Raw genomic sequence first — 25,313 nt, forward strand, 5'->3', positions numbered from 1 at the left:
GTGGGCATCCATTACTGGAGTCATTTCTTGTGGCTGGGAATAAATAGAATTTAACAAATCATTAGACTATTGGGAGATATTTTCGTTTAATAATGTTCTGTATGAATCTTTTCTACTTCTGGTAAACTTGCTATTAAAGTAGTGTCATTACTAAAGTGTCATTTTTAGTAAGAAACTATGAAGGACGTGTGATGAATTTAGGGCCACATCATAGGAAAGTTTTCTGGTCGGGCACAGACTGTCGTACTTTATGGCTCTTTTTAGATATAAAAATGCAGAGTTGGACCACAATTCGATTCTTTTCTGGCAAATATCTAGCTGGTAAATCTTAAGGAGATGATGAGTCAAGGACCTTCTGTGCTCTTTTTGCGTATTCATTATCCTCCCTCCTCCACCTGTTCCTTTTAACCGTGTTCTTTCACAGCTGTTTCCTTTTCCCCCAAAAATCAATAAGTAGCCATCAGATTGTCTCTCTTCTTCCAAACATCTTTCTGTAGCGTCTCTCTTTTATCAATCTATTTTCCAACTTCAAACTCACTCTCTTAAGCACACGAACACTCTTTTTTCATTGCTTTTGTTGAGAGCAACTGTTATCACATAAGAAAAGGGCAGGTAGAAATATGTTCGAAGAAAAAAAGGCAGGTAGAAATATCTTCGAAGAAACACTATAGAATCCCAACTTAATTACACACAGGAGTAAGAAAGATGTAACAAGATATATAAATGGGTTTGTGAAGTAAGACACAACTCAATAGCAAACTAAGAATGTGGCTTCAAATTTACTCTACTCCTGAAATGGCAGGTAGAGCTTACTGCATTAACCCCATAGCAACTAAATTTGTTGAACCCACTCGAGTTGTTCCAGTACTCACTACTGATTCCACATCATAATAATTTTGATGTGAGTTCAACCAAATCATATTGTTGAAAGAGATATTGTCAAAACGTTTTACTTCAGATCATCCAGAAACAGGTGGAAGAGTTCATGGAAATTGCCGGTGTCACTATAGTACAGTGGTAAAGTCACTGGATGATGATACCAATGACCTGAGTTCGAAACTCGCCAGCTTCAAATTCTTTACTGATAAAAAAAAAAAAAGTTCATGGAAATTGACCTTTTCCGATGGAGAAGTATTGTTTAATAGTCCATCACTGATTGCCAGCATGGCAGAAGGATGCTGCTTGATAAACTACAAAAAAGTTTCTTTTCTTATAGTTTGGTTTTCGTATGCGACTTAAAAAGGGTAGACTTGCAAGTTTGTCCGATGATGACAAATTTGTTTTTCAGTTTTAGTCATTTTAAAAGACTGTAGTCGACATCATAGGAAAAGTGAACTTCATTGTTGTGTATCAGGAAGCATCCTTCTTTCGTGCTGGCAATTAGTGATGGTATATTTAATAACACCAACATATTCTACACATGGGCTACACGAGGGGTACAATTCTTTTCTTATTTTATTCATTTTCGTTTTTTTTTTTCTTCATATTTTATTCATTTGTTGTGGCTAGTATTGTATACAGTTGAGGATCATTGTGATCTTTGAATAGATATTTAACCTTCCTTTTGTTTTTTATTCTTTTAGAAATCACTTCTGGTTAAATTAAGCAGATATGACTTTACTATCTAATGAGTCCAAACCGTCATCCATGACGAAGATATATCCTTACCAGTCCTACTTGTAAATTTTCCAGGCAAGTGGGAAACGATGTTGAAAAACTTCAAAAAAATTCTAGGAGAACGACGTTTTGGGATGACAAGCGACGTTCAACATACTGTTACTAATTGCCAGCATGTTCAGAAGGAAGGCTACTTAATCCACCACAGGTAGGTTACATTTTGACGACGTGGAATGCAGCACACATGCAAGTTACTTTTCGATGACATGGAATGCAGCGTGGACTATAGCCTGTGAAGTCACTAAAAAACTCCTCCAGTCATTTCTTGTGGACAGGAGACTCTCTATAATACAATAATTGTCATCAGCAAGTTTAAAGATATTTTGATGAATAGAGGCTGTCCTTTTAATTTCTTTTATGTATTTGTCTTCAAGAATCAAGATATTACTATTTGGGAGTGTGGATGTCAGCTTGATGTGAGGGACTTGTGGGCTCGATATGTTTTTGAGTTAGAGCAATAGTTTTTTACGTTGACGTTGCTTTTACTTTGAGGAAAATAATGATTTCTTTGCAAATGAACGTGACTACAATATGTATGGTGCACAACCACCTGGGTTTAAGACTTAAGACAAAAATTACCCTCCACCACTAAAAACTACTCAACACCATGAAAACATTGAAAAGCAAAGATCCCCTGCACTCACTATTGGATATGCTTAAAGGGTTACCAAAATAGAATATCAATATATGTTGGTCGACATCGCTTTGTGCTTGTGGTCACCTCATGGGGTCTTAAGTTGATTGACATCCTCCACTCTATAAATAACCCATTCTGACTCTCTATAGTTCCACACCAATCCTCTCTCTGTATGTCATATCTCGATACAATTTTTTTTTTCCATCAAGGTTTATCTCAGTAAATACAGCACTATGTAATTTGCTGGAAAAACTCTTACGAGTATGCAAACTCTTCACCAGCAGCATCTCCATCAAAGTACAAATACAAAGTTCACCTTCATCATCAGACAACAGATTAGAGGAATCAAAAGTGAGCCCAGTACCGGCACTACAACTATATGTTTTCCAACAAAATGATTTCCATCCATTATTGTCATTGAAATTCTTTTTTAATATAGATAGTCATAATATTTTCATTAACGGGTTTTTTTCTTATTTGTATAGCCCTTAACCGTTGTATGTTTAGTGCGTTAATAGTGTAAATTACACCATTACAAATTTTCATGAACCTCAACTGGGATCTTTTAACTATAAAATCATTTATTTGCAAGAAAAAGGAAAAATAGTTTTTCTTTGGGAGTTTAATACAAAAAAAAATTATTGGGAAAGAGAAAACATATGTGTGGTCATCCTTTATTTCTACAAGTAAGATTTTGAGCAATAATAAAAGTGTAGAAATATCACATTATCTAGTACTGCAATAGTGATAGTGAAGGAAACTTTGCTCGGTTGTTTTATTATGGGAACGTTACAACCTTGAAACGTTAAAAGAAAAAAGCGACCTGGTTTACGATTTACGTCATAACATTTTATTTCGGAAAAAAGAAAAAAGCGACCTGTTAAATGAAGCAACCTGGTTTTTATTTTAGAAAAAAGCGACCTGCAATAGTGATAGTGTTGGCTTGGGAGGCAACAGCAGGACATAGAGTCCATCTGAATTTTTCGAATACAGTTTTGTTTATCTGGAACTCAATGTTCTTGTAATTTTGTTTGTTTTTTTTTTTTTTTTAATCTACTCTGGTAGATCTCTTTGTACATCCTTCTCATTACTGATAAATCTTCTCTTTGGATCAAAAAAATGTCATGACATTTTATTTTGGATTTTGATGTCGTTTTGCTAGGCAAGTTTCAACAATTGTTCCAACAATGTCATTAACAAAAGGGCAGGAAGAATAAAGATCAGTGAACAACATCGATACAAGAGGTGTATATATGGGAAGAAATATGCAAGATAAGTGGGTTTGTGAAGTTAGAGAACCAGATTATGAGAATGGCAGCAAAAGCTTATGATCTTGCTGCACTAGCTCTTGGAAAGAAATTGGCTCCATTAAACTTCGAGTATTCTTCACGGCACTCACCTTGTGGTAAGTCATTATTCCCCGGCGAATCACACTTCTCTGCTAGTACTTGTAAAAAGCTAAACCACCAGCGATTGCAAAGAAATTTTCATAAGATGATACAACTAAAGTTGATCCGACAGGGTGAAATTGCCAACGAAGATTGGGAAGTTTCCAATGACGGAGATATCTTCACCGGTGTATCAAATGCCAGCACAGATTGCCAGGATAGGCTAGCAGAGGGAACACTGAACAATCCACCCACCACAAGATATTACTTTATTGACAACGTGGAACGCGACGTGGGTATCAATTTGTGGAGTAATATGTAGTCATTTGCTTGTGGCTGGGAATAAAATAGGGTTTAATTAATCCATTCATTGTTTAATACTATTGTTTAATTAATTATTTAAAGATATATTTTTTGAACTAAACGTAGTATATTTAAACATTCTTATAAGAATTCCCATCTACTTCTGGCATCACATTTTCAGCCACAAGCATTAAAGTGCCTATTTTAGTAAAATTAAGGACAGTAAAGGAAGTGGACTGTAATGAAATGAAATTTTGGGCCACAATCTTGTCGGGGCCAGACTGTAGTACTTGTTACTACTTTATGGCTCTTTCTTATAATAATGCAGAAGTTGGACCGCAATTCAATTATTTTTGGCAAAAATCTTAAAGGAGATGGTGCGTCATGGACCCCTTACTAAGTTAAGTACCGGCTCACTGTTACGGGTCACTCTTTTTTGCCGTATTCATCCACCGCCATCTTCATCTCTACCTCCAACTCCACCTCCATCTGTTACTTTTAACCATGTCTTTTCACGGCTCTTTCCACTCTATTCCAAATCTATAAGTACCCATGAAATCGTCTATCAAATTCCGAACATCTCTCTCTTTCTCCGTTTTATCAATCTTAAAACTGAATTTTTCTCTCTATTTGTTTGAGATCAAACTCAAAACCGAATTTCACATTCTCTTAAGCATTGTTGCGTAAACTCATCTTGTGTTATTAGTTCAGCTTTATTGGTAGATAAATCTAATGTTAAGAAGGAGCAGACTCATTCCAAATTAGATAGCTCTATTATTAGTCATGTTTTAAGGGTTCCTAACTTTCTAAATTAGTCTTTAAATGAATTACTTATTTGGAAAAGAAAAAAGAAAAAAAAGCTTTTCACTGACACCAAATGCTGTCGCATGAGTAACGGGTAAGAAAAAAACGATTATGAAGCTTTTTTTTTTTTGAAAAAGAAAACTAGTTAGCTATGTTTGAGTAAGAACCCTGAGCGAAGTAAGAATATGCATGGCAGTTACTTAATCAAATTTTCCAGTACTCCCTACTGATTCCAAGTCACAAAAATCTCAGACAATTCAACAAAACATGTTACTTCACATCATCCAGAAACAGGTGGAAGAAGTTGTGGATGGAAATTCATGGAAAGTGACCTTTTTCCACTGAGAAGCATTGTATTGTTTGATACTCCATTACTAGTTGCCAGCGTGGAAGAAGGATGCTACTTGATACACTACGAGACTTGGCTTTTCTTATTACTTTAAAAGCGGTGTCTTTGTCCCATGATACAAATACCGCTTTTGAGATTAATCATTTAAAAGAACTGCAGTCGACATCATAGGAAAAGTGTGATTCCTTGTTGTGTATCAAGAAGCATCCTTTCTTTCATGCCGTCAATTAGTGATGGTATATTCAAGAACACCCGCACGTTCCACGCGTGGGCTACACCAGAGGTATAGTTTCTTTACTTTATTTATTCATTTGTTGTGGATGAGGTTAGTCTGAGGTTTAATTCGAGTATATTAAGGATTATGTGGAGTATATTATGATGTCTGAACAGATCTCTTGTGGACAGGATATTTTACCGTTTGAATGGATTTTTATTTTGTGTCTGTAAAAATAGATTGAATAGATATTTAACCCTTCACTTGCATTTGTATTATTCTTTACGAAAATTCACTTCTGATTATACCAAGTCGCTAAGCAGCCCCGCCACAGCAGACGGGTTGCTTTCTCTGTCGTCGCCAGATATTTGCGGTTGCCGATGGTATTGAGTTTCTTTTATTTTATATGAATTTACTAATTTCCTAAAGAATTTGGTAACCAAATTAGTATAAGATTATATTAAAACAAAATTATTTACGAACGTTTATATCCGTTCCTGCCTGCCAAACATAAAAGTCCAAGAGCAGTTAGGAACGCTTATATAGCCGCTGCTTTAAATGCTAACAATCATATATTATTTAGACATGAGTTGTTGCTAAAGTTGCAAATCAAATTCTAAGAGAATTGATCTTATTGGATCAAAGAAAAACACAGATTCAGAAAATTCAGTCTTAGGGATGCCTGTGAAAGTGTTTTGGTAAATCAGCCGAAAAAAGAAAAAAAAAACATTAGGTTTGGCTGAATGCCTGAATCTATTTCCAGATGCAGATTTAGAATAATGGAAAAAATATTCCTAGTTTCCTACCTACTTCTGGTATGATACTTTTTTTAGAAACTAAAACCCAGAGTGTCATTTTTGTGGTTACTTTATGGCATTATTGCTTCACCACTAGTTAGATTCTACTCCACAATTATATGCTTACATATTCTGACAGCGCTTTGCACTTTTGGATGGAGGAGCCCAAAGTGGCAAAAATATCTTTTTTATTCAATCCAATCAGATAATTCAGTTTGTTTATTTGGGCAAATATCTTTTCTTTTTGGCAGTATCAGCTCACCGGATCACACATTCCAAAAGAAAACCCCGTTACTAAGTTACCACATGCATCTTCCACCTGTATAATTTTCACCGCGTTCATTCTAGTGGGAGTGGGACTTAGCTGTTTCATTTTTCCTCTATAAGTACACTTGAAATTGTCTGTTTTCAAATTTAAACTGAACAACTTGCTCTTTCTTTTAAAAACAATTCTACCACTAGTTAAATTCAGTAACGGATTATGAATAGAGAACAGTCATCTGAGCTTTCACCGTCTTCGTCGTCGTCACCAAATAGGGGTAGAAGATTATCTTCATACAACAGTTTCGATTCCACCCACACTTCTTCATTATCAACTTCACCATCGCAATCATCATCACCTTCGCAATCAGCAGCGTCACATAAGAAAAGAACAGGAAGGAAAAAGTTCAGGGAAACTAGACACCCGATTTACAGAGGAGTAAGGGAGAGGAGGAATGATAAATGGGTTTGTGAAGTTAGAGAACCCAATAGCCAATCAAGAATCTGGCTTGGAACTCATAATTCTCCTGAAATGGCAGCTAGAGCTTATGATGTTGCTGCATTAGCTCTTAGAGGTGAATCGGCTCCATTGAATTTCGAAGATTCGTTAACCACTTTGCCTCGTGCTAAATCAGCATCCTCCAAAGATATTCAGGCAGCTGTTGCTGAAGCCACTCAATGTTTTCCACTCCCTATTGATTTCACAGTATCATCATTATCATCATCGGCTCAGTCATCCCGTCATGTGGAAAATGTTGAAACAGCTCCCAAAACTTCATCGAAGGCGGCGACATTTTTGGATGAAGAAGCGCTGTTTAATATGCCGTCACTACTTTCCGGCATGGCAGAAGGGATGCTACTTCAACCACCACAAAAAGGCTACATTTCTGACGACGGCGGAAACAACGTGGACTGCACTTTGTGGCCGTGGAGCGAATAAAACTCGATTGAGTTATTTATTCATTTCTTGTGGATTGATTGGATTAGATGGTCAAGGTTTTGATGGATATTGATCCTGTTGATTGCTTCTTCTTTTTTTTTGCCATTATTGTTGATTTCAGAGTGTGTTTTGTTTTTGGGTCCAATCAATTTCTTTCCTTATTTGTTTATGGAAAGCATTTGAACTCGAATAGACAACAGTTTTGCTGTGGATTATTTTGTCTTCTAGTTCTTCAAGACATTAGTTGGTCGGAATATCTAAAGGGTGGACCGTGGAGACCATGCTTTCCAATGTAATCCAAGATTTTTAAGACATTTTACTTTTTAGGATGAAGAAGCGTTAACTAATGCAACGTCACATGTTGCCAGCACGGCGGAAAGGGACTTACTTGATCGACACAAGGACATTACTCTTTAGACGACGTGGAATGCAGCGTGGAGATGTGGTGGAATACTGTAGTATGTTGACAATAAAGTTGTCGATGGGTACCCATTATCCAGAACCGGACCCGATGAATTAGGGTCGTCTTAAAATCGGATCTATTAATAATTTAAGATTCAATGGGTATTATTCATTTGGATTCGTTAAGATTTTGAGCCAATAGGATAATATTTGCCGGTATTAGGTAGCCGGTTATTCACTTTTTAATTCATCATTTTAGTAAAATTCTAAGTACTTTGGTAGTTTTGATTTTGATTTTTTTTCATTTTCACCTTTATATTTAATCTTTATTTAGCACATTAATAGATAAATCATGATAAATTTTTATAAAAATAATTTGCATTCAAGCCAAAAAGAGAAACATATTCATTTTTTGAAATCTTTTACCTGGAACTAATGGGTACCCGGGATTATTATATATTCCAATTCTGGATCTACTAATTTCGTATGTACCCGAAAATTATGTATTTTCTTTGTTCCAAAATACTCCTTCTGTCCTAAAATTTATGTCCTCTATTATATTTTCGTCTGTCCTAAAATACTGGTCAATTTCTGTTTATAGTCAAACTTTCAAATATACCATACAATTTTTTATAATTATAAAATTATTTTTAAATATAACCAATCTATAACCTTTAATGATATCTCCCTGAATAGGAATCAAATCTACTAAATCAATCCATAAAATCATTTTTAAATATAATCAATGTATAATCTTTAATGATATCTTCTTGAATTGGAAACAAATATACTAAATCAATTCATAAAGATTTTTATTTTTATCTTCTATTTAAATATTCCTATAAATAATAAAACTATTGAATATGTATTCTTTTTACAAAACTAGTCGTAAAAATCCAAGGTGACCAAACTTGTGGTACAAAAAACCCCACTCAAATGTTGGGATCCATTAAAACTCCATCGTAAACAAAATTGATACAAAAATTCCAAATTTTTAAAAATTGATACAAAAACTTCCAAATTTCAATATTAGTTTCATCAAATTTTACATACTCAATAACCCATATACTCTTTTTAAACTTGGTAATAACATAGTATTTAATAGACATAGTTTTGTATACTCCTGCAGTCTTCTTAATATCTTGACTTAATCAAAACGAACTAATAATTTATGACGGGGGGAATAAGTGTTTTTATTTAATTTTTTCCTTAAAATTAATCTTTGAAATTGGGAGTTGCTCAAACTAATTAAAGGCGATAAGATATGATATGACGGCTTTGAAGTAAATTCAACAACTCCTGATACCGTACATTTTGCATAATAGCTGATCTTTCTTTGATTAATTAGTGGTCAATAGTTAGAGTTGTTGATCAAGAGGAAGGAAAACTAGGTTTTAGTGATTTGTGATAACCGTAATAAACGATTACATTGCCTACTCCAGATTATCATTTATCGAGGACCTCAAAATGCAAGGCTGCTAATAGGGGTACCAGATTTAGTGGGAATGTACGAAGTCAAGACAAAATCTGTTTTGTTTTATATGAAAATCTGTTTTGTCGTATTATTATTTTGGTACACCGCACTTAATTTGGTACCTCTATTAGCAATGTTACCCAAAATGCCACATCAATTGTCATGCCAGAAATCTATCCTTGTTCTTGTACCCATTAACCAAAAAATGTCTTGTTTGATTTTATAACATTAATTAGCGACGAGTACCAGGTCAAATAGAAGATTTCTTTGTAAAAACATCTCAAGAACCTCGTTCGGAAGAAGTTACACCATAAGCATCCCCCGTAATAATTTATCAAGTTGTTTTCATTGTGCGGCATGGTTTAGGCTCACCAAATATTTGACGTTCAGACCACCTTCAACAATGGGCACGCAAATTTTCGGCCACCTAACAGTATACGTTTAACAATATTGATTTCGTAATTTCTAATCCAGTTTTCTAGAATATGAATACAGTCTTTAGTCCACTCATACACATGAAAACAGTACAATGAAGAGCTAACTATTACAGAATTAACCAATTCTACTCTTCCCATCATGAAAAGAGATTGGCTTTTCCAAGTAAATTTAATTTTGTCCATCATCGATTGAATGTATTTTTTCCTAGACTTAACTTCGAAAAATACATTATTGCTAAAGGCGGGTACCAGCACGAGGGGTTGGTACCAGCCTTTAATAATTGTGGGAAAATAGGAACACCCAAACAATAAAAAATAATAAATGTTTATTATATGTGTAATTAGTTTACTTTGTTGTTTTTTGTTTGGTTCTGTCTGTTAAGGTCACTTTAACCCCATGAAATATTTGAAAACATTAAAAGGGAAAAGAAAATTGAAAAATTTGAAGGAGGCGGCAATTCAAAATTTCAATTCTTCAAGGACGTGTACCTAACTCAGTGTACTATTTCCGGTCATCAAGCATAGTGATCCTTTTGTTGATATTTACCTGATTTGAAATAGGCTAAAGTTGATAGTGAATTTCTTTATCTTAGACCACTTGAGGGTTTAAAGAAATCTCAGAGGAGCATCATTAATAAGGACGGATGAATGAGATTGCATCATTTGTCATTGATTCCTATTTTTCCAATAATATCCTGAATAAATTTCTAATCCACTCCGTCAGAGGTTTTTGTCATATCAATTTTTATACCCATTAGACCTTATCCCATTTCTTTCCATATTTTGTATTCATATGGTGAATAATTTCGTGAGCTATAGCAATATTATCAGATATTTGTCTTCCATGAATAAAAGATTGGAATGGGATATGAGACTGGGAAGGAGGGGTGAAAATGATGAGAAGTCCAGTGCAAGATGAAAATGATGGTCTCATTCATGGAACTAAAGTCTGCAATGATGCACCTCCCATAAATCACCTTCTGTCTGTTGATGATTACATGGTGTTCTGCAAAGCCAATATGGAGGAATGCTCTAGACTATTTAATATCTTCAACAACTTCAGTGATGCTTCTGGTCAAATGATAAATTCCTCCAAATCTAGGATATTTTTCAGCAGAAACACTGATCCCCAAATTGCCAATACTATAAGTACCTTCATGATTGTTCAAAAAATTGATCCCAAAGATAAATACCTAGGATCTCCTCTATTCACTAACAACAGTAAGATACAAGCTTTCAAACCATGCATTGATAAACCTTAGTTGAGACTCGCTAGATGGAAAAGTGAGAATTTATCCCCGAATGATAGAGTTACTATGATAAATAGTGTCACTTCTACTTATAGCATTTATCATATGAACTGCTTCAAGATACCTAAGAACACCTGCCAGGAAATTGATAAAATTCAAAGAAACTTTCTCTGCAAAAAAGACCCTGAAAAACCAAAAGGTATTTTCTACATAGCTTGGAGCAGTGTCTGCAAATCAAAAGAATTGGGAGGACTCGGCTTCAAAAACATGGAATTCTTCAATAGTGTTATGATAAGAAAAATTGCTTGGAGGCTAATCTCTGAACCAGACACTCTTTGTTTTACAACCATGAAAGCTAATCACTTCAACAATGATCACATCATCAGATTGGACACTAAACCTAAAAGATATGATTCTTGGTTGTGGAAAGGAATACTTGAAGGGGTAGCTAACATTCAAAGATACTACAAGTGGGAGATTGGAGATGGTAAATCAATCAAAATCTTGGAAGATAGATGGATTAACCAAAAAGATGACATCCCTTCCAAGCTGCTCGGTGCCCAGAAAGTCTCATAAATGTAAGACAGCTCATTAATAATAGCTAGAGGGTAATGGGAGATGGATATCATTAAAATCTGGTTCACTAAAGAGGATCAAAATGCTATCAAGAACACTAGCATTGATACTCAAAAAAAGACTCTATAATATGGAGTCTAACTGATAATGGTAAATTCTCTGTCAAGTCCCTTTATGACAGGAAAATACAAGACAAGTACAAAAATGATCCCCAAAGTCAGCATGAAGCCAAATTTGGAAGCTTGATACCTCTCCTTCTATCCATATATTCATCTGGAAATGTGCTCATGGGATCACTCCTACCAATGCCAAAACTGCTAGCATCCTCAACTATATTGATTCCATTTGTACCATCTGCAACAATGCTAAAGAAGACATCACTTATATTCTTATCTCATGTCCTTATGCTACTGAAGTATGGAAAAATCTCTTTGGCATCAACACCAACTATTTGGAAACATCAACAATTTCACACATTGGCTAAACAATTGGTTCCAACCAACATAATGATTGGATTCCAATTCTGTGCTACTGTTTTCTGGTTCATATGGAAAGTTATATGTGACTTGATAGACACATTTTTGTGTCCTATTTGTCTCGATTCTATATATTGTTAGGGCTCATTTTTGTACTTATATGGTGTTTTATTTATTTGTAGGTATTTTTGGCAAATAAACATTTTTGGAAAAAATTGGCTCGAAAAGTTGTCGGAAAGCACCCAGAGTACACTTGCTATTCGACCCCCGTTTGGATAAGGGCACCCCCAAGACACCCCTTAAGGTAGCTGCTAAAGGCACCCCTATTCTGGATAGGGGGCGCCCCCTTTTTCTTCATCGTTCAAACACAATTTTGGCGGGAAACTCTATTATTACTTGTGTGAATTTGGCCGCATCAGTTGGACGTGAAATAACGAGATTCAATGGCTGGTTTTTTTTTGGGATGGACTTCCTAGAGCATAACAAGGTTGGTATATGTGATTGGATCGAATGAATTGGGTTAGATCGACCGGGAGAAGGAAACAGAGGTGTTGTGGTCACGGGTTGCTGTTGGAATATTTTTTCGACAATTCAGGGAGATTAAAGGCTAGAAAAGCTTCCCCAACATTCGTGGTTATCTAATAAAGAGTTTGGAAGTATTAAGAGAGATCAAATACGCGTGAAGAGAGTTTGGCAGAAAGAAGACTCCGAAACTTGCTGTGGAGATAAACCAAGATTTGGGGGAGATTTAATCGAGTTGTGGCCTATAAAAGGAGAGGGGATAAGTCATATAAGGGGTACGAATCCTTTCAGAGAAGTTTAGAACACCACAGAGCTCCAGAGATCGAGTTGCAGGAAAATACCTTAGTCTGTTGCTGTTGCTGAAGAGGAAGAACACGAAGAACATTGACGCACAAGCATCTGTCGCAGAAAACTATCGTTGTTTCACAGCATAACCTATGTGTCGTTCATCACAGCGGTTGCATTAGGTCTTTAGCTACTATTTCTCCCTGTAACAGTGATTCTGCAACACCAACAAATTGTTGCTAATCGTCTGTATTATCACTTTTCATCTTTTTAATCATCTTTTGAGACATAAACAAATATTTTGAGATCATGATTAATATGAGGATCTAAACCCCATTGCTGAGGCGATGGAGGAAGCTATTTTTCCAACAAAAAGTGGTACAGTTTATTTTATTTAATTTATTGCTATTATGATTATTTGCCTTGAACTATTATTGAATATCATTTTTATTTGAGTTATTGTGATCTATTTTGATGGAGTATGCTTCATACTCTTGATGCTTCATACTTGGTATTTACAATTATTACTTGTGAAAATCTATTAGTTGCAATATTTTAGAATCAAAGTAAACGAGAAAATTGCATGAATATAAATATTTGGACCAAATCACTTTGAACTTGGAAAATAGTGGAATCTTAGACCCAGTGTTCTTTTAATATTGATACCAAATTTTTCAGTGTTTTTTATAATTATTAGTGAGTTTTCTATTTAGTTTTGAAATTAGTCTAAAATAATCCTTCACAAGTTCGAGAATCGAATCACTTTTTACCACTATCTACAAATCACATCAATTTTTGGCGCCGCCGACGCGGAATTGTTTTTAGTGTTTTAGATTGATTTTATTTTTATTTTTTTATTATTTTTGTTCTTTTTATGTTTTTGGGTATTTATCTTGTGTCTACAGGTTCTGGATCATAAAGAAAATTGAGCCAAAGAGTTTGGTGATTTCATAAAGACTTGGAGCTAAAGATTAAAGCAAAAAGAACACAAAAGAGGACAATTTTATTTTAGACAATTTTATTTTAGACAATTTTAGTTTAGGGTTTGTTTATTTTCTTTTAGAAAAAAAAAACTGTATTAGGGTTTATTATTTTTGTAGTTTTTCTTTTCTTTTTGGACTTTTGGACTTTGGGACATTATTTTTTTTATTACTCTACGGAAGGGTACTTTAAATATAAATTTTTTGCAGAGAAGGAGGACAATTACGATATTGTCTCTGCACCTTGGGTTCGTACACGAGACATCAGAGTCAGTGGCCTGAGTCGACTACAACAGATTCATCCCCCGTCTAGAACGGGAGGTAAGATTTTAAACACTCGCGAATCCCCTGTCAGCGAGTTACTAGACTCCTTCGTATGCATATACGCCGAGGACTGAATACGGATATTTATTTTTCTAGTAAAGGGCAAGGCCTGGCCATACAAGATAAGGGTTCGGATTTCATCACCGTTCTCTTCTTGCCCGCTTTAGGAACACATAACCTACGCGAACCTAAGCCTAAAATTTTGACTAGAACGAGACCGATAGGGTAACGAGCTTAACAGGAAAGTCATTCGAAAAATATTGGTTACTCTTTTAAGCATACTTCGAAGTTCTTGACGGTTTCTGTAAGTTGAATGCGTGACTGCGCCGCCTTGTAATACCGGTGAGGCCTTGGGTATCAAAGCTCCACCGAGCTTCCCTCGCCTCTATTCAACTTACGTTAACTCGGATTGATTCCAGAGGGGTTTGCTTAAATTGTAACGAATTCCCGTTCGAAGGATTAGAAGCTGGTCTATAAACAATCTAAGTGGAGCCATCATGCTTTTTGTTTGCTAGAAATCAATAGGTTTGATTTGGTTGAGTCGGCCTTGATCTGTGTTTGCTTACCCTTCCAATTTAGAAAATTCTATTGTATGCCTGAACGTAAAAGAGACGCACTAGGTAGATTTGTTAAAGAGAAACCTAGTAGTTCGAAGCGTCTCGATTACCTTAATCTAGAGAGTCCGACTTTTGAAGAGTCTGTTTTGAACGTCCTTTGACTGAGGAGAGAATCCATGTTGCTCCGATAGCGCCAGAAATGGCAACTTTGAAAGCTTTGTTGAATCCAACTAGGACTACTCGTCCCTCATGTATCAGGTTAGCTGAGACGGAAGCAACTTATGAACTTAAACCTGGGACCTTACAGCTGCTCCCAATCTTTTTAGGGAAAGAAAATGAAAACCCCTATTTCCATGTTAGGGACTTTGAGGAAATTTGTAGTACCCTCAGGATTAGAAACCTAGATGATGATGCTTTGAAACTTAGGTTATTCCCCTTTTCCCTGAAAGATAAAGCTAAATCGTGGCTATATAGTTTGGCTTCCGGGTCAATCGAAACGTATGAACAACTTACATCTGCCTTTTTGAACAAGTTTTTCCCTAGGCACAAAACATCGTCTATTAGGACGCAAATCTGCACGTTTTCTCAACAGGAGGGAGAAACTTTGTATAGGTATTTGGAAAGGTTCAATGATTTATTAGCCCAATGTCCTCATCATGGTTTAGAGAAGGTTAGGTTAGTTCAGATCCTTTATGAGGGTTTAGATTATCCCACCAACACAGTAGAATCTATGTGTACTGGTGGATTTGAGAACCAAACAGTTGATGACGCGATGACATATTTGCAAAGTCGCCGAAAAGCCCAACAATGGGAAAGTAGTAGGGGACCCCAGAAAACAATTCTTCTCGGCAGAGGAAACGTTAATAGGGTAGAAGGAGGCTATGAATCAGATGCCAAAATTGCTGCTATAGCGAAAAGGTTAGAAGCTTTAGAAGTGGGTAACACTAGTGGTAGATTGGAGCCTTTTGGGAAGGCCAGAATAATGAAGAGCAAGCCAATGCTCTATATAAACACTAGGTTTGATAATCGTCAGAAGTTTGACCCATATTCAGAAACCTATAATCCTGGTTGGAGGAACCATCCGAACTTTTCATGGTCTAAGGGCCAGAGTCAGGGTCAGTCTAATAATTCTAATGCTCCCCCAGGTTTTGGCTACACTAGGAATACATCAGGCCCAGAAAATAAAACGACTAGCTTAGAGGAATCTATTAAGATGTTAGCAAAAACTCAGGAAATGTTAGCACAGAGCCATGTTAGTTTTCAACAGGAAACCAAGCAGAATTTTCAAACTAATGCTCAGAGCCTTGCTAAGTTAGAACTTCAAGTCGGCCAAATAGCTAAGACCTTAAGTGAGAGAGATAATGGTAGGTTCCCTAGTCAGACTAATCCCAATCCTAGAGGAGTTCATGAAGTAGGTACAAAACCATCGAATCAATTGAATGCTATTAGAACCCTTAGGAGTGGTAGAATAGTAGACAATCAGGTAACCATGCCCGATAGTGAACATACTGTAGTTCACCCCTCAGGACCACTAGCTAAGGAAACTGATAAAATTTCTGATGATGCCAACTCAGTTCCTGAGAGGTCTGATTCTGTGCCTAGAGCCCCATTTCCTCAGCTATTAGTACCAACAAAGAAGGAATCGAACTTTAATGACATATTGGAGGTTTTTAAGCAAGTTACCATAAACCTTCCTTTATTAGATGCAATTAGGAAATTCCTGCTTATGCCAAGTTCCTTAAGGATATGTGTACGCGAAAGCGAAAACTTAGCGTCCATAAGAAAGCCTTTTTAGCTAGTCACGTAAGTTCAATTATTCAAAACACTACAACTCCAAAGTACAAAGACCCAGGTTCCCTACCATTGCTTGTACAATAGGTAACCGGGTAGAAAAAGCTTTACTTGACTTAGGAGCCAGTGTGAACCTATCCTTCCATGTTACTTACAGCTAGGACTTGGTGAAATGAAACCTACTCAGATAACACTGCAGTTAGCTGATAGGTCTGTTAAAATTCCTCGAGGTGTTATTGAGGATGTCCTTATTGAGGTCGACAAGTTTATCTATCCAGTGGATTTCGTGGTCCTAGATACTCAACCTGTCCCTGACCCAGAGAACCAGATACCTGTGATTTTAGGTCGCCCATTTTTAGCTACGTCTAATGCGATCATTAACTGTCGAAATGGTGTGATGAATTTATCTTTTGGTAATATGACTATAGAGATGAACATTTTTAATGTCAGTAAGCTACCTTATGAGCTAGATGACACATGTGTTGAAGAGGTGAACATGATAGAAGCCTTAGTTCAGAAGTCATTACCAAACATTTTTTTGAAGACCCATTAGAAAGTTGTCTATCCCATTTTGGTTTAGATTTTGATGACGATAGCACTATTGAAAAGTGAATGCTCTATTAGATTCTACCCCTGTGTTAGACACTGATAGATGGAAAGCTAGGTTCGAACCGTTACCAGTTTCTGAGACTACCCTAATTCCTTCTTTAGAAGAGCCCCCAAAGTTGGACCTTAAACCACTACCCGATACTCTAAAGTATGTGTTTTTAGGCCCATCTGAGACTTTACCTGTGATTGTAGCTTCCGATTTGGATAGTGATCAGGAAAGTAGGCTAGTAAAGTACTTCAAGACAATAAGGAAGCTTTATGGTGGACTATAGCAGATATTAAGGGTATAAGTCCTACTGTGTGTATGCATCAGATTCATTTAGAGGAAGACTCCAAACCTTCTAGGGAGATGCAACGTCGACTGAAACCTAACATGAAAGAGGTAGTTCGAAAAGAGGTGCTTAAATTGTTAGATGCGGGTATTATTTACCCAATTTCAGACAGTAAGTGAGTTAGCCCCGTTCAGGTTGTCCCCAAGAAATCAGGTATCACTGTAGTCCAGAATGATGATAATAAGTTAATCCCAACCCGAGTGACCACGGGATGGCGTGTCTGTATTAACTATAGGAAATTGAACAAGGTCACAAGGAAGGATCACTTTCCCCTTCCTTTTATCGACCAAATGCTAGAGAGATTAGCTGGACATAGTCACTATTGCTTCTTAGATGGCTACTCCGGTTATAATAAGATCATTATTGCCCCAGAAGACCAAGAGAAAACCACTTTTACCTGTCCCTTTGGTAACTTTACGTATAGACGCATGCCTTTCGGGTTGTGTAGTGCCTTGCGATTTTTCAGCGTTGTATGATGAGCAGATTTTCTGATATGGTAGAACGGTTTTTAGAGGTCTTTATGGATGATTTTTCAGTGTTTGGTTCATCTTTTGATGAGTTCTTGTATCATTTGACATTAGTGTTGACTAGGTGTAAGGAAAAGAATTTAGTGCTTAATTGGGAAAAATGCCCTTTCATGGTTGAATCAGGAATTGTCTTAGGGCACATCGTTTCTTCAAAGGGTATAGAGGTAGACAAATCCAAAATTGACCTTATTAAGACTCTACAGGTCCCAAAAACCGTAAAAAATATTAGGTCATTCTTAGGGCATGCAGGTTTTTACCGTCGATTCATTAAGGATTTTATCTTGATTTCTAGACCTCTTTGCAATTTGCTTGCAAAAGATATTAAGTTTGTCTTTGATGATGCTTTCTTAAAGGCTTTTGATAAGCTTAAAACTTTACTCACTACTGCCCCGATAGTCCAGGCACCCAACTGGAACCTACCCTTTGAGATCATGTGTGATGCTTCAGATTATGCTATAGGCGTTGTGCTAGGTCAACGAGAAATCAAATTACTCTATGTGACTTACTATGCTAGAAAAACTCTGAATGATGCCCAAATGAACTATACAACTACCGAGAAGGAATTGCTAGCCATCGTGTTTGCCTTGTATAAGTTTAGATCCTATTTATTAGGTTCTAAGATCGTAATCTATACTGATCATGCTGCTTTGAAATACCTTTTGTCTAAGAAGGATACCAAACCTAGATTGATTAGATGGATCCTTTTTTTACAAGAATTTTTTCCAGACATTAGTTGTTAGTCCCCCTAATAATTCCCTTCCTATAAGGGACAGTTTTCCTGATGAACAATTGTTCTCTGTTTCCCAATCACCTTGGTATGCAAATATAGTGAATTATCTTGTTATGATCGAATGCCTCAACATTGGGGTAAGTAAGATCGTTCTAGGTTTTTAGCCGAGGTTAAGCATTTATTTTGGGACGATCCTTATCTGTTTAAGTATTGTCCGGACCAGATTATTAGGAGATGTGTATCTGAGAGTGACCAGTCTAGTATTATCTCCTTTTGTCATGAGCATGCATGTGGGGGTCATTTTAGTGCTAAGAAGACTGCTGCTAAAATTTTTTGCAGTGTGGATTTTACTGGCCTTCGTTGTTTAAAGATTCCCATAGTCATTGTGTTTCTTGTGATCGTTGCCAGAAGTTGGGAACCATTTCCCATAAAAATATGATTCCTTTGAACCCTATTTTAGTGATTGAGGTCTTTGATGTATGGGGCATTGATTTTATGGGTCCATTTCCTATTTCGTTTGGTTATCTTTACATACTTGTCGTTGTAGACTATGTGTCTAAGTGGGTTGAGGCAGTTCCGTGTAAAACGAATGACCACAGGGTCGTAGTCCAGGTTTTGAAAGAGAATATACTTACACGTTTTGGTACGCCGCGAGCTATAATTAGTGATGGAGGTTCACACTTTTGTAATAGACCGTTTGCACTTTTAATGAAACAATATGGTATTACCCACAAAGTAGCTACCCCATATCACCAACAAACTAGTGGTCATGTGGAGGTCTCCAATAGGGAAATTAAGCGTATTCTAGAGAAAACAGTTAATCCAAACAGGAAAGACTGGTCGTCGAGGCTTACTGATGCCTTGTGGGCATACCGTACTGCGTTTAAGACACCCATTGGAATGTCACCTTATCGTTTAGTTTTTGGCAAGGCATGTCACCTTCCTGTTGAGTTAGAGCATCGAGCCTATTGGGATATTAAGAACTTAAACTTTTCACTTGACAAGGCAGGAGCTCAAAGAAATCTCCAGCTCAATGAGTTGGACGAGATTCGTAGAGATGCATACGATAGTGCTAAGGAGTACAAGAACAAAATGAAACTTGTGCATGATAGGAATATTTTACGAAATTCATTTTCTCTAGGTCAAAAATTTCTTCTGTATGACACTCGTTTGCATCTATTCCCCGGGAAGTTGCGCTTTAGGTGGACCGTCCTTTTGTGGTCCGTGCTGTTTTTCCTCATGGCGCTGTTGAGATTGAGACACCAGATGATAGTAGTTCTTCGAAGGTTAACGGTCAGCGATTGAATCCCTTTTTAGAGCCTTTTCCTACAGGTGATGTTGAGGAGGTCCCTCTGGAGGACCCTGTTTACCTTGATTGACTATCGAGGCGATTTTGTATGTTGTATAATATTTTTGTAGGGTTTTGGTTACACTTCACCCAGGTACTATCTTTCCGACTTCTCTCTTTACTATTTCCTCATGTTACTTATATTTTTGGTACTGTTATTTAATTAGAAACATTGAGGACAATGTTATATTTAAGTTTGGGGGTGGGGTAGAACTTTTTGTTACCTTTTCGTTGCAATAAATAAACTCGAGAGCCTAGAAATTTATCCTTATTAAGGATGACACTAACCAATCTAAGTGGACGGAAGCATTTTGGTTGTGGGAGTTGAGGAACCAATCTGACTAGATGGCAACATCTAAAGAGTCTATTCATAAAAGCACAGAGCTTAGGTGTTCGAAATAACATGATATTTTCACCATATCTCGTTGAGTCCTTTTCACTTCTGTTTTTATTTTGTTTTGTTGTTAAACTATGTTTCTCTAAGTGATTAGGTGGGGATCACGATTCAAGTTATTACCAATGCTAGGGTGAATTACAGTGATTGAGATACAAAAAAAAAAAAAAAAAAAGTTTAAAAAAGTTAAAAAAAAATAGAAAAAAAAAAGAAGAGAAATTGAGACCAGACCATCAGACCAACTGGATTAAATTCAATAAAGTCGACCACTGGAACCCTTGTATATGCCAGTTGTGTTGACCTAGAGTTAGGATTATCAATCACTGGTTCCCTTATATATGCCAGTGTGTTGATATTAGTCAGACTAGTATCTCGGTCCATTAGGATAGGTTCATTTTGGCGGAGGCCTTCAGACAGATATGAGAAACACCGTTCATCTAGTAAACATCAAAACCATCTATGTTTTTCTCTATTTCCATCTTCTTGATCTATCCATGTGATTAGTTTTGACTCCGGATATTGATGTTCATAGTGCGACTAACTGAGTCGAGCTTTGTCACTTATATATGAATTTTAGTATGCTTGAGTGCAAACTCGTGTACAACAATTGGAATTTCGTATCAGGGTACTTCCTCCTGTAGTCAATAAGTATGCCAACTAAGGAGATTCTTTAGTGCCTTCCAAGGTTCTGTGTAGATAGCTAGGGTCTGAAGTATAAAAGTTTTGTGGGTATACCTCTGGTAAGCCCTCCCGAGACTATAACTCGACCACTAAGAATACCTAGGGGTTTAAAGGCTTATTGCATACGCTAAATGCAATCGACGATGCCTGCGACAGTGAGTTAGGATTTTATTTATATTTTATTTTTGCTCGAGGACTAGCAAATAATAGGTTTGGGGGTATTTGATAGACACATATTTGTGTCCGATTTGTCTCGATTCTATATATTGTTAGGGTCATTTTTGTACTTATTATGGTTTTTTATTTATTTGTAGGTATTTTTGGCTAATAAACATTTTTGGAAAAAATTGGCTCGAAAAGTTGTCGGAAAGCACCCAGAAGACACTTGCTATTTGGACCCCCGGTTTGGATAAGGGGCACCCTCAGGACACCCCTTAAGGCAGCTGCTAAAGGAACCCCTACTCTGGATAGGGGGCGCCCCCTTTTTCTTCATCGTTCAAACACAATTTTGGAGGGAAACTCTATTATTACCTGTGTGAATTTGGCAGCATCAGTTGGACGTGAAATAACGAGATTCAATGGCTGATTTTTGTTGGGCTGGACTTCCTAGAGCATAACAGGGTTGGTATATGTGATTGGATCGAATGAATTGGGTTAGATCGACCAGGAGAAGGAAACATAGGTGTTGTGGTCACGGGTTGCTGTTGGAATATTTTTTCGACAATTCAGGGAGATTAAAGGCTAGAAAATCTTCCCCAACATTCGTAGTTATCTAATAAAGAGTTTGGAAGTATTGGGAGAGGTCAAATACGCGTGAAGAGAGTTTGGCAGAAAGAAAACTCCGAAACTTGTTGTGGAGATAAACCAAGATTTTGGGGGAGATTTAATCGAGTTGTGGCCTATAAAAGGAGAGGGGATAAGTCATATAAGGGGTACGAATCCTTTCAGAGAAGTTTAGAACACCACAGAGCTCCATAGATCGAGTTGCAGGAAAATACCTTAGTCTGTTGCTGTTGCTGAAGAGGAAGAACACGAAGAACATTGACGCACAAGCATCTGTCGCAGAAAACTATCGTTGTTTCACAGCATAACCTATGTGTCGTTCATCACAGCGGTTGCATTAGGTCTTTAGCTACTATTTCTCCCTGTAACAGTGATTCTGCAACACCAACAAATTGTTGCTAATCGTCTGTATTATCACTTTTCATCTTTTTAATCATCTTTTGAGCCATAAACAAATATTTTGAGATCATGATTAATATGAGGATCTAAACCCCATTGCTGAGGCGATGGAGGAAGCTATTTTTCCAACAAAAAGTGGTACAGTTTATTTTATTTAATTTATTGCTATTATGATTATTTGCCTTGAACTATTATTGAATATCATTTTTATTTGAGTTATTGTGATCTATTTTGATGGAGTATGCTTCATACTCTTGATGCTTCATAATTGGTATTTACAATTATTACTTGTGAAAATCTATTAGTTGCAATATTTTAGAATCAAAGTAAACGAGAAAATTGCATGAATATAAATATTTGGACCAAATCACTTTGAACTTGGAGAATAGTGGAATCTTAGCCTCAGTGTTCTTTTAATATTGATACCAACTTTGTCAGTGTTTTTTATAATTATTAGTGAGTTTTCTATTTAGTTTTGAAATTAAGTCTAATGTTATCTTTCACAAGTTCGAGAATCCAATCACTTTTTACGACTATCTACAAATCACATCATGACTTTGTCTTCAACAAAATAAAATCTTCTGCCAGCTTAACTACAAGGAATATTACCCAACATATCTTCTCCTTCAAGAGAGTCATGCATAACCAAGCTCATATCCTAATGACATCTACTACAAGAAGGAGGAACAATAGAGAATAGAAAGATTAACTAGAATTCATAGACAAAAATTTGGAGTTACAATACATGAGTTTAATAAACATGGAGCACAATGCTAATACAAACTCTTTTACTAACTATGTTCTAATTCCCATGAATTTTACTGGCACATGCGTGGGAGCAAGGAATCTCAAAACGCAATCACTGGAGTTGGAAGAACCAGAAGAGAAGCACAACTAGCCATCCAATGGGCCAAAGAAATACAGCGATGAAATGTTGATTTCCAGGCAGAACACAACACTACCTTAGCAGAAATACAATAAATCTACATAACTGAAGTGTAGGAAAGGTTCAGTCAGGTCCACCATCAAATGAGGGATGAAAATTTTGAAGCAATCTCTTTTGTCATTAGAAAGCTGACCAGAATTACTAGGCTTCAGCACTCTACGGCATTAAAACGTCATACTATAGCTTTTTGTTTACTGGTTTAGAGAACTTTAATTGGAAATGACCAAATCTTCTGTATTTTCCTATTAGGATTCAATCCGTAGAGATTAATCTGGATGTTTTAAACAGTTCTTGTGTAGTTATACCAATGCTTGGTGTTCTATTAAAAGAAAAAAAGAAAAAAAAGAATAGGCTAAATTTTTGTACTATACTTGTCTTCCTCGTAGCTTTTGTTTGTCTTCAAGATGTTATTTTTGAATGAGGATACACGCTCCACTTCCCATGAAAGCTTGATTTAGGGGTTTTTGGCTCACTTTGTTAGCGAGGTTAACGAAGTAGAAATTAGTTATGTTGATGTTGCTTTTCCTTTCAAGACACATAATGATGTAATTGCAAAAAAAAAAGGACTATGCTTTAAGAAAAGAAAAGAAAATCAAAATGGACATAATTATCCATTGTTTCGACGACATAAAATTAGTTGACGGGTATAATTCTGAAAATTTTGTGTTTGTTGGAATTTTGAGTTAAAATTTATTATGTGAGTGAAAATTGTTTTCAAGATTTAAACTCCAAGAGATGCTTTTGGGTTATAGCTCTTTATCATAAGACATTTAGTCATGGATAGGTGTTATGGAGAGTCATCATTGGACATGATGAGTCACCTATTGGTGAAAAGACACCTTGTAGTGACTCTATATAAACTCATCTCTTAGTTTTGTTTTGTAATTTTTTTTTTACAAGTTTTTGAGAAGTAGAAAACATGTTCTGAAGTCAAGAGTCATTTAAGAGCACATTAATTGTCAAACCGGCCGAGTTGTATTGTAGTGCTACTTACCATAAGACGTGATTGTTGTATCTTGTAAGTCGACATCCGTAGAACCATGAACACCGTATGCGGAGATGAATTGTCTTTAAGAAAACAGGATTACCTCGCCTAGATCAACCAATCCGATAAGTTTTCTAACTCTCTTCTCGTTAGTATTTTGTTTGTCACATTAACATGATTTCCGAGTAACCGAAACCGCATATTTTTCCAACATAGTTCTATGATGTGTACTATACCGTAAAATATATCCAATGTAATTGCTAAAAGGATATAATGAATAGGGTGGAATCACCGTAAAATACGGTTGAAATAATTGCCGAATTAATGTGACAAATAATTCGTTAATCCGTATAGTTCATGAACTATTCGGAAATGCTAGAAAAATCGCGAATACAATCCGGGATGTAAAAATGTGTCTAAAATACACTTATTAGTACGTTTTTGAATAGGTAATGTACAGTTCGCGAACTTACTAAGTAGGGAATACCGTATAGTATATCCAATGTGCAATAAACTTGAAAGAGATCCGCAGCTGAATTTGTTGGAAATAAAAGAAAAAAAAGATTATAATAATTTCATTTCTTTTGAGTGGGTTTGAATCAGTTGAGCACGGGAGTAAGTCCTGTAAGTTTAGGAATTTTTTATTACAAAAGTTTATATAAAATAACAATACAGTTTTATGCTAATGGAATTGAATAATTTATTGTGCTTATGGAATTTATAAGAGAGTGCTTATCAGTGCTTTGTATTTACGTTTAGTTTCATTTATGACTCAATCATTCTCTGACTTCTCTATGTGTCATGATGAGTTTCCCACAAGAGGTCCGTCCCTGTGTGTGATCCCCCAACGAAGCAAGGTATAGTAGGCCTATATGCATGACAATGATGGCGGTCGTCAGGTACACCAGTAGGGTTAGCATACATTGGTGTATTATTAAACACCATTTGTTACCAAAAATCATTTCTCAACGTACAATCATTCGGAACCCTATTTTACTCTAGAAAATGCTCGGGACAGATGGCAATTTTTTGTTGCTCTTTGTAACGGATATTTTGTGAAACGCTTTCGCACTGCATTTTGCTTATTCACTGATTAAGTATTCACTCATGATTCCAGATATCTTTCAAATATATC

General features: G+C 36.2%; 1 protein-coding gene and 1 pseudogene across 1 annotated transcript; one reads left to right on the plus strand and one right to left on the minus strand.

Moving 5' to 3' along the window:
* The first annotated feature begins 6,650 nt into the window (after window positions 1–6,650).
* Window positions 6,651–7,370, plus strand: LOC113324005 (dehydration-responsive element-binding protein 1D-like). Its single transcript, XM_026572350.1, has one exon. It carries the CDS (start codon window positions 6,651–6,653, stop codon window positions 7,368–7,370), a length of 720 nt encoding a protein of 239 aa, XP_026428135.1.
* Window positions 7,371–15,216: 7,846 nt separating this feature from the next.
* On the minus strand, window positions 15,217–15,316 carry LOC113325469 (annotated as a pseudogene).
* Between the last annotated feature and the right edge of the window lie 9,997 nt (window positions 15,317–25,313).

The sequence above is a fragment of the Papaver somniferum genome, chromosome 11, assembly GCF_003573695.1.
Source record: "Papaver somniferum cultivar HN1 chromosome 11, ASM357369v1, whole genome shotgun sequence".
NCBI classification, from domain to species: domain Eukaryota; kingdom Viridiplantae; phylum Streptophyta; class Magnoliopsida; order Ranunculales; family Papaveraceae; genus Papaver; species Papaver somniferum.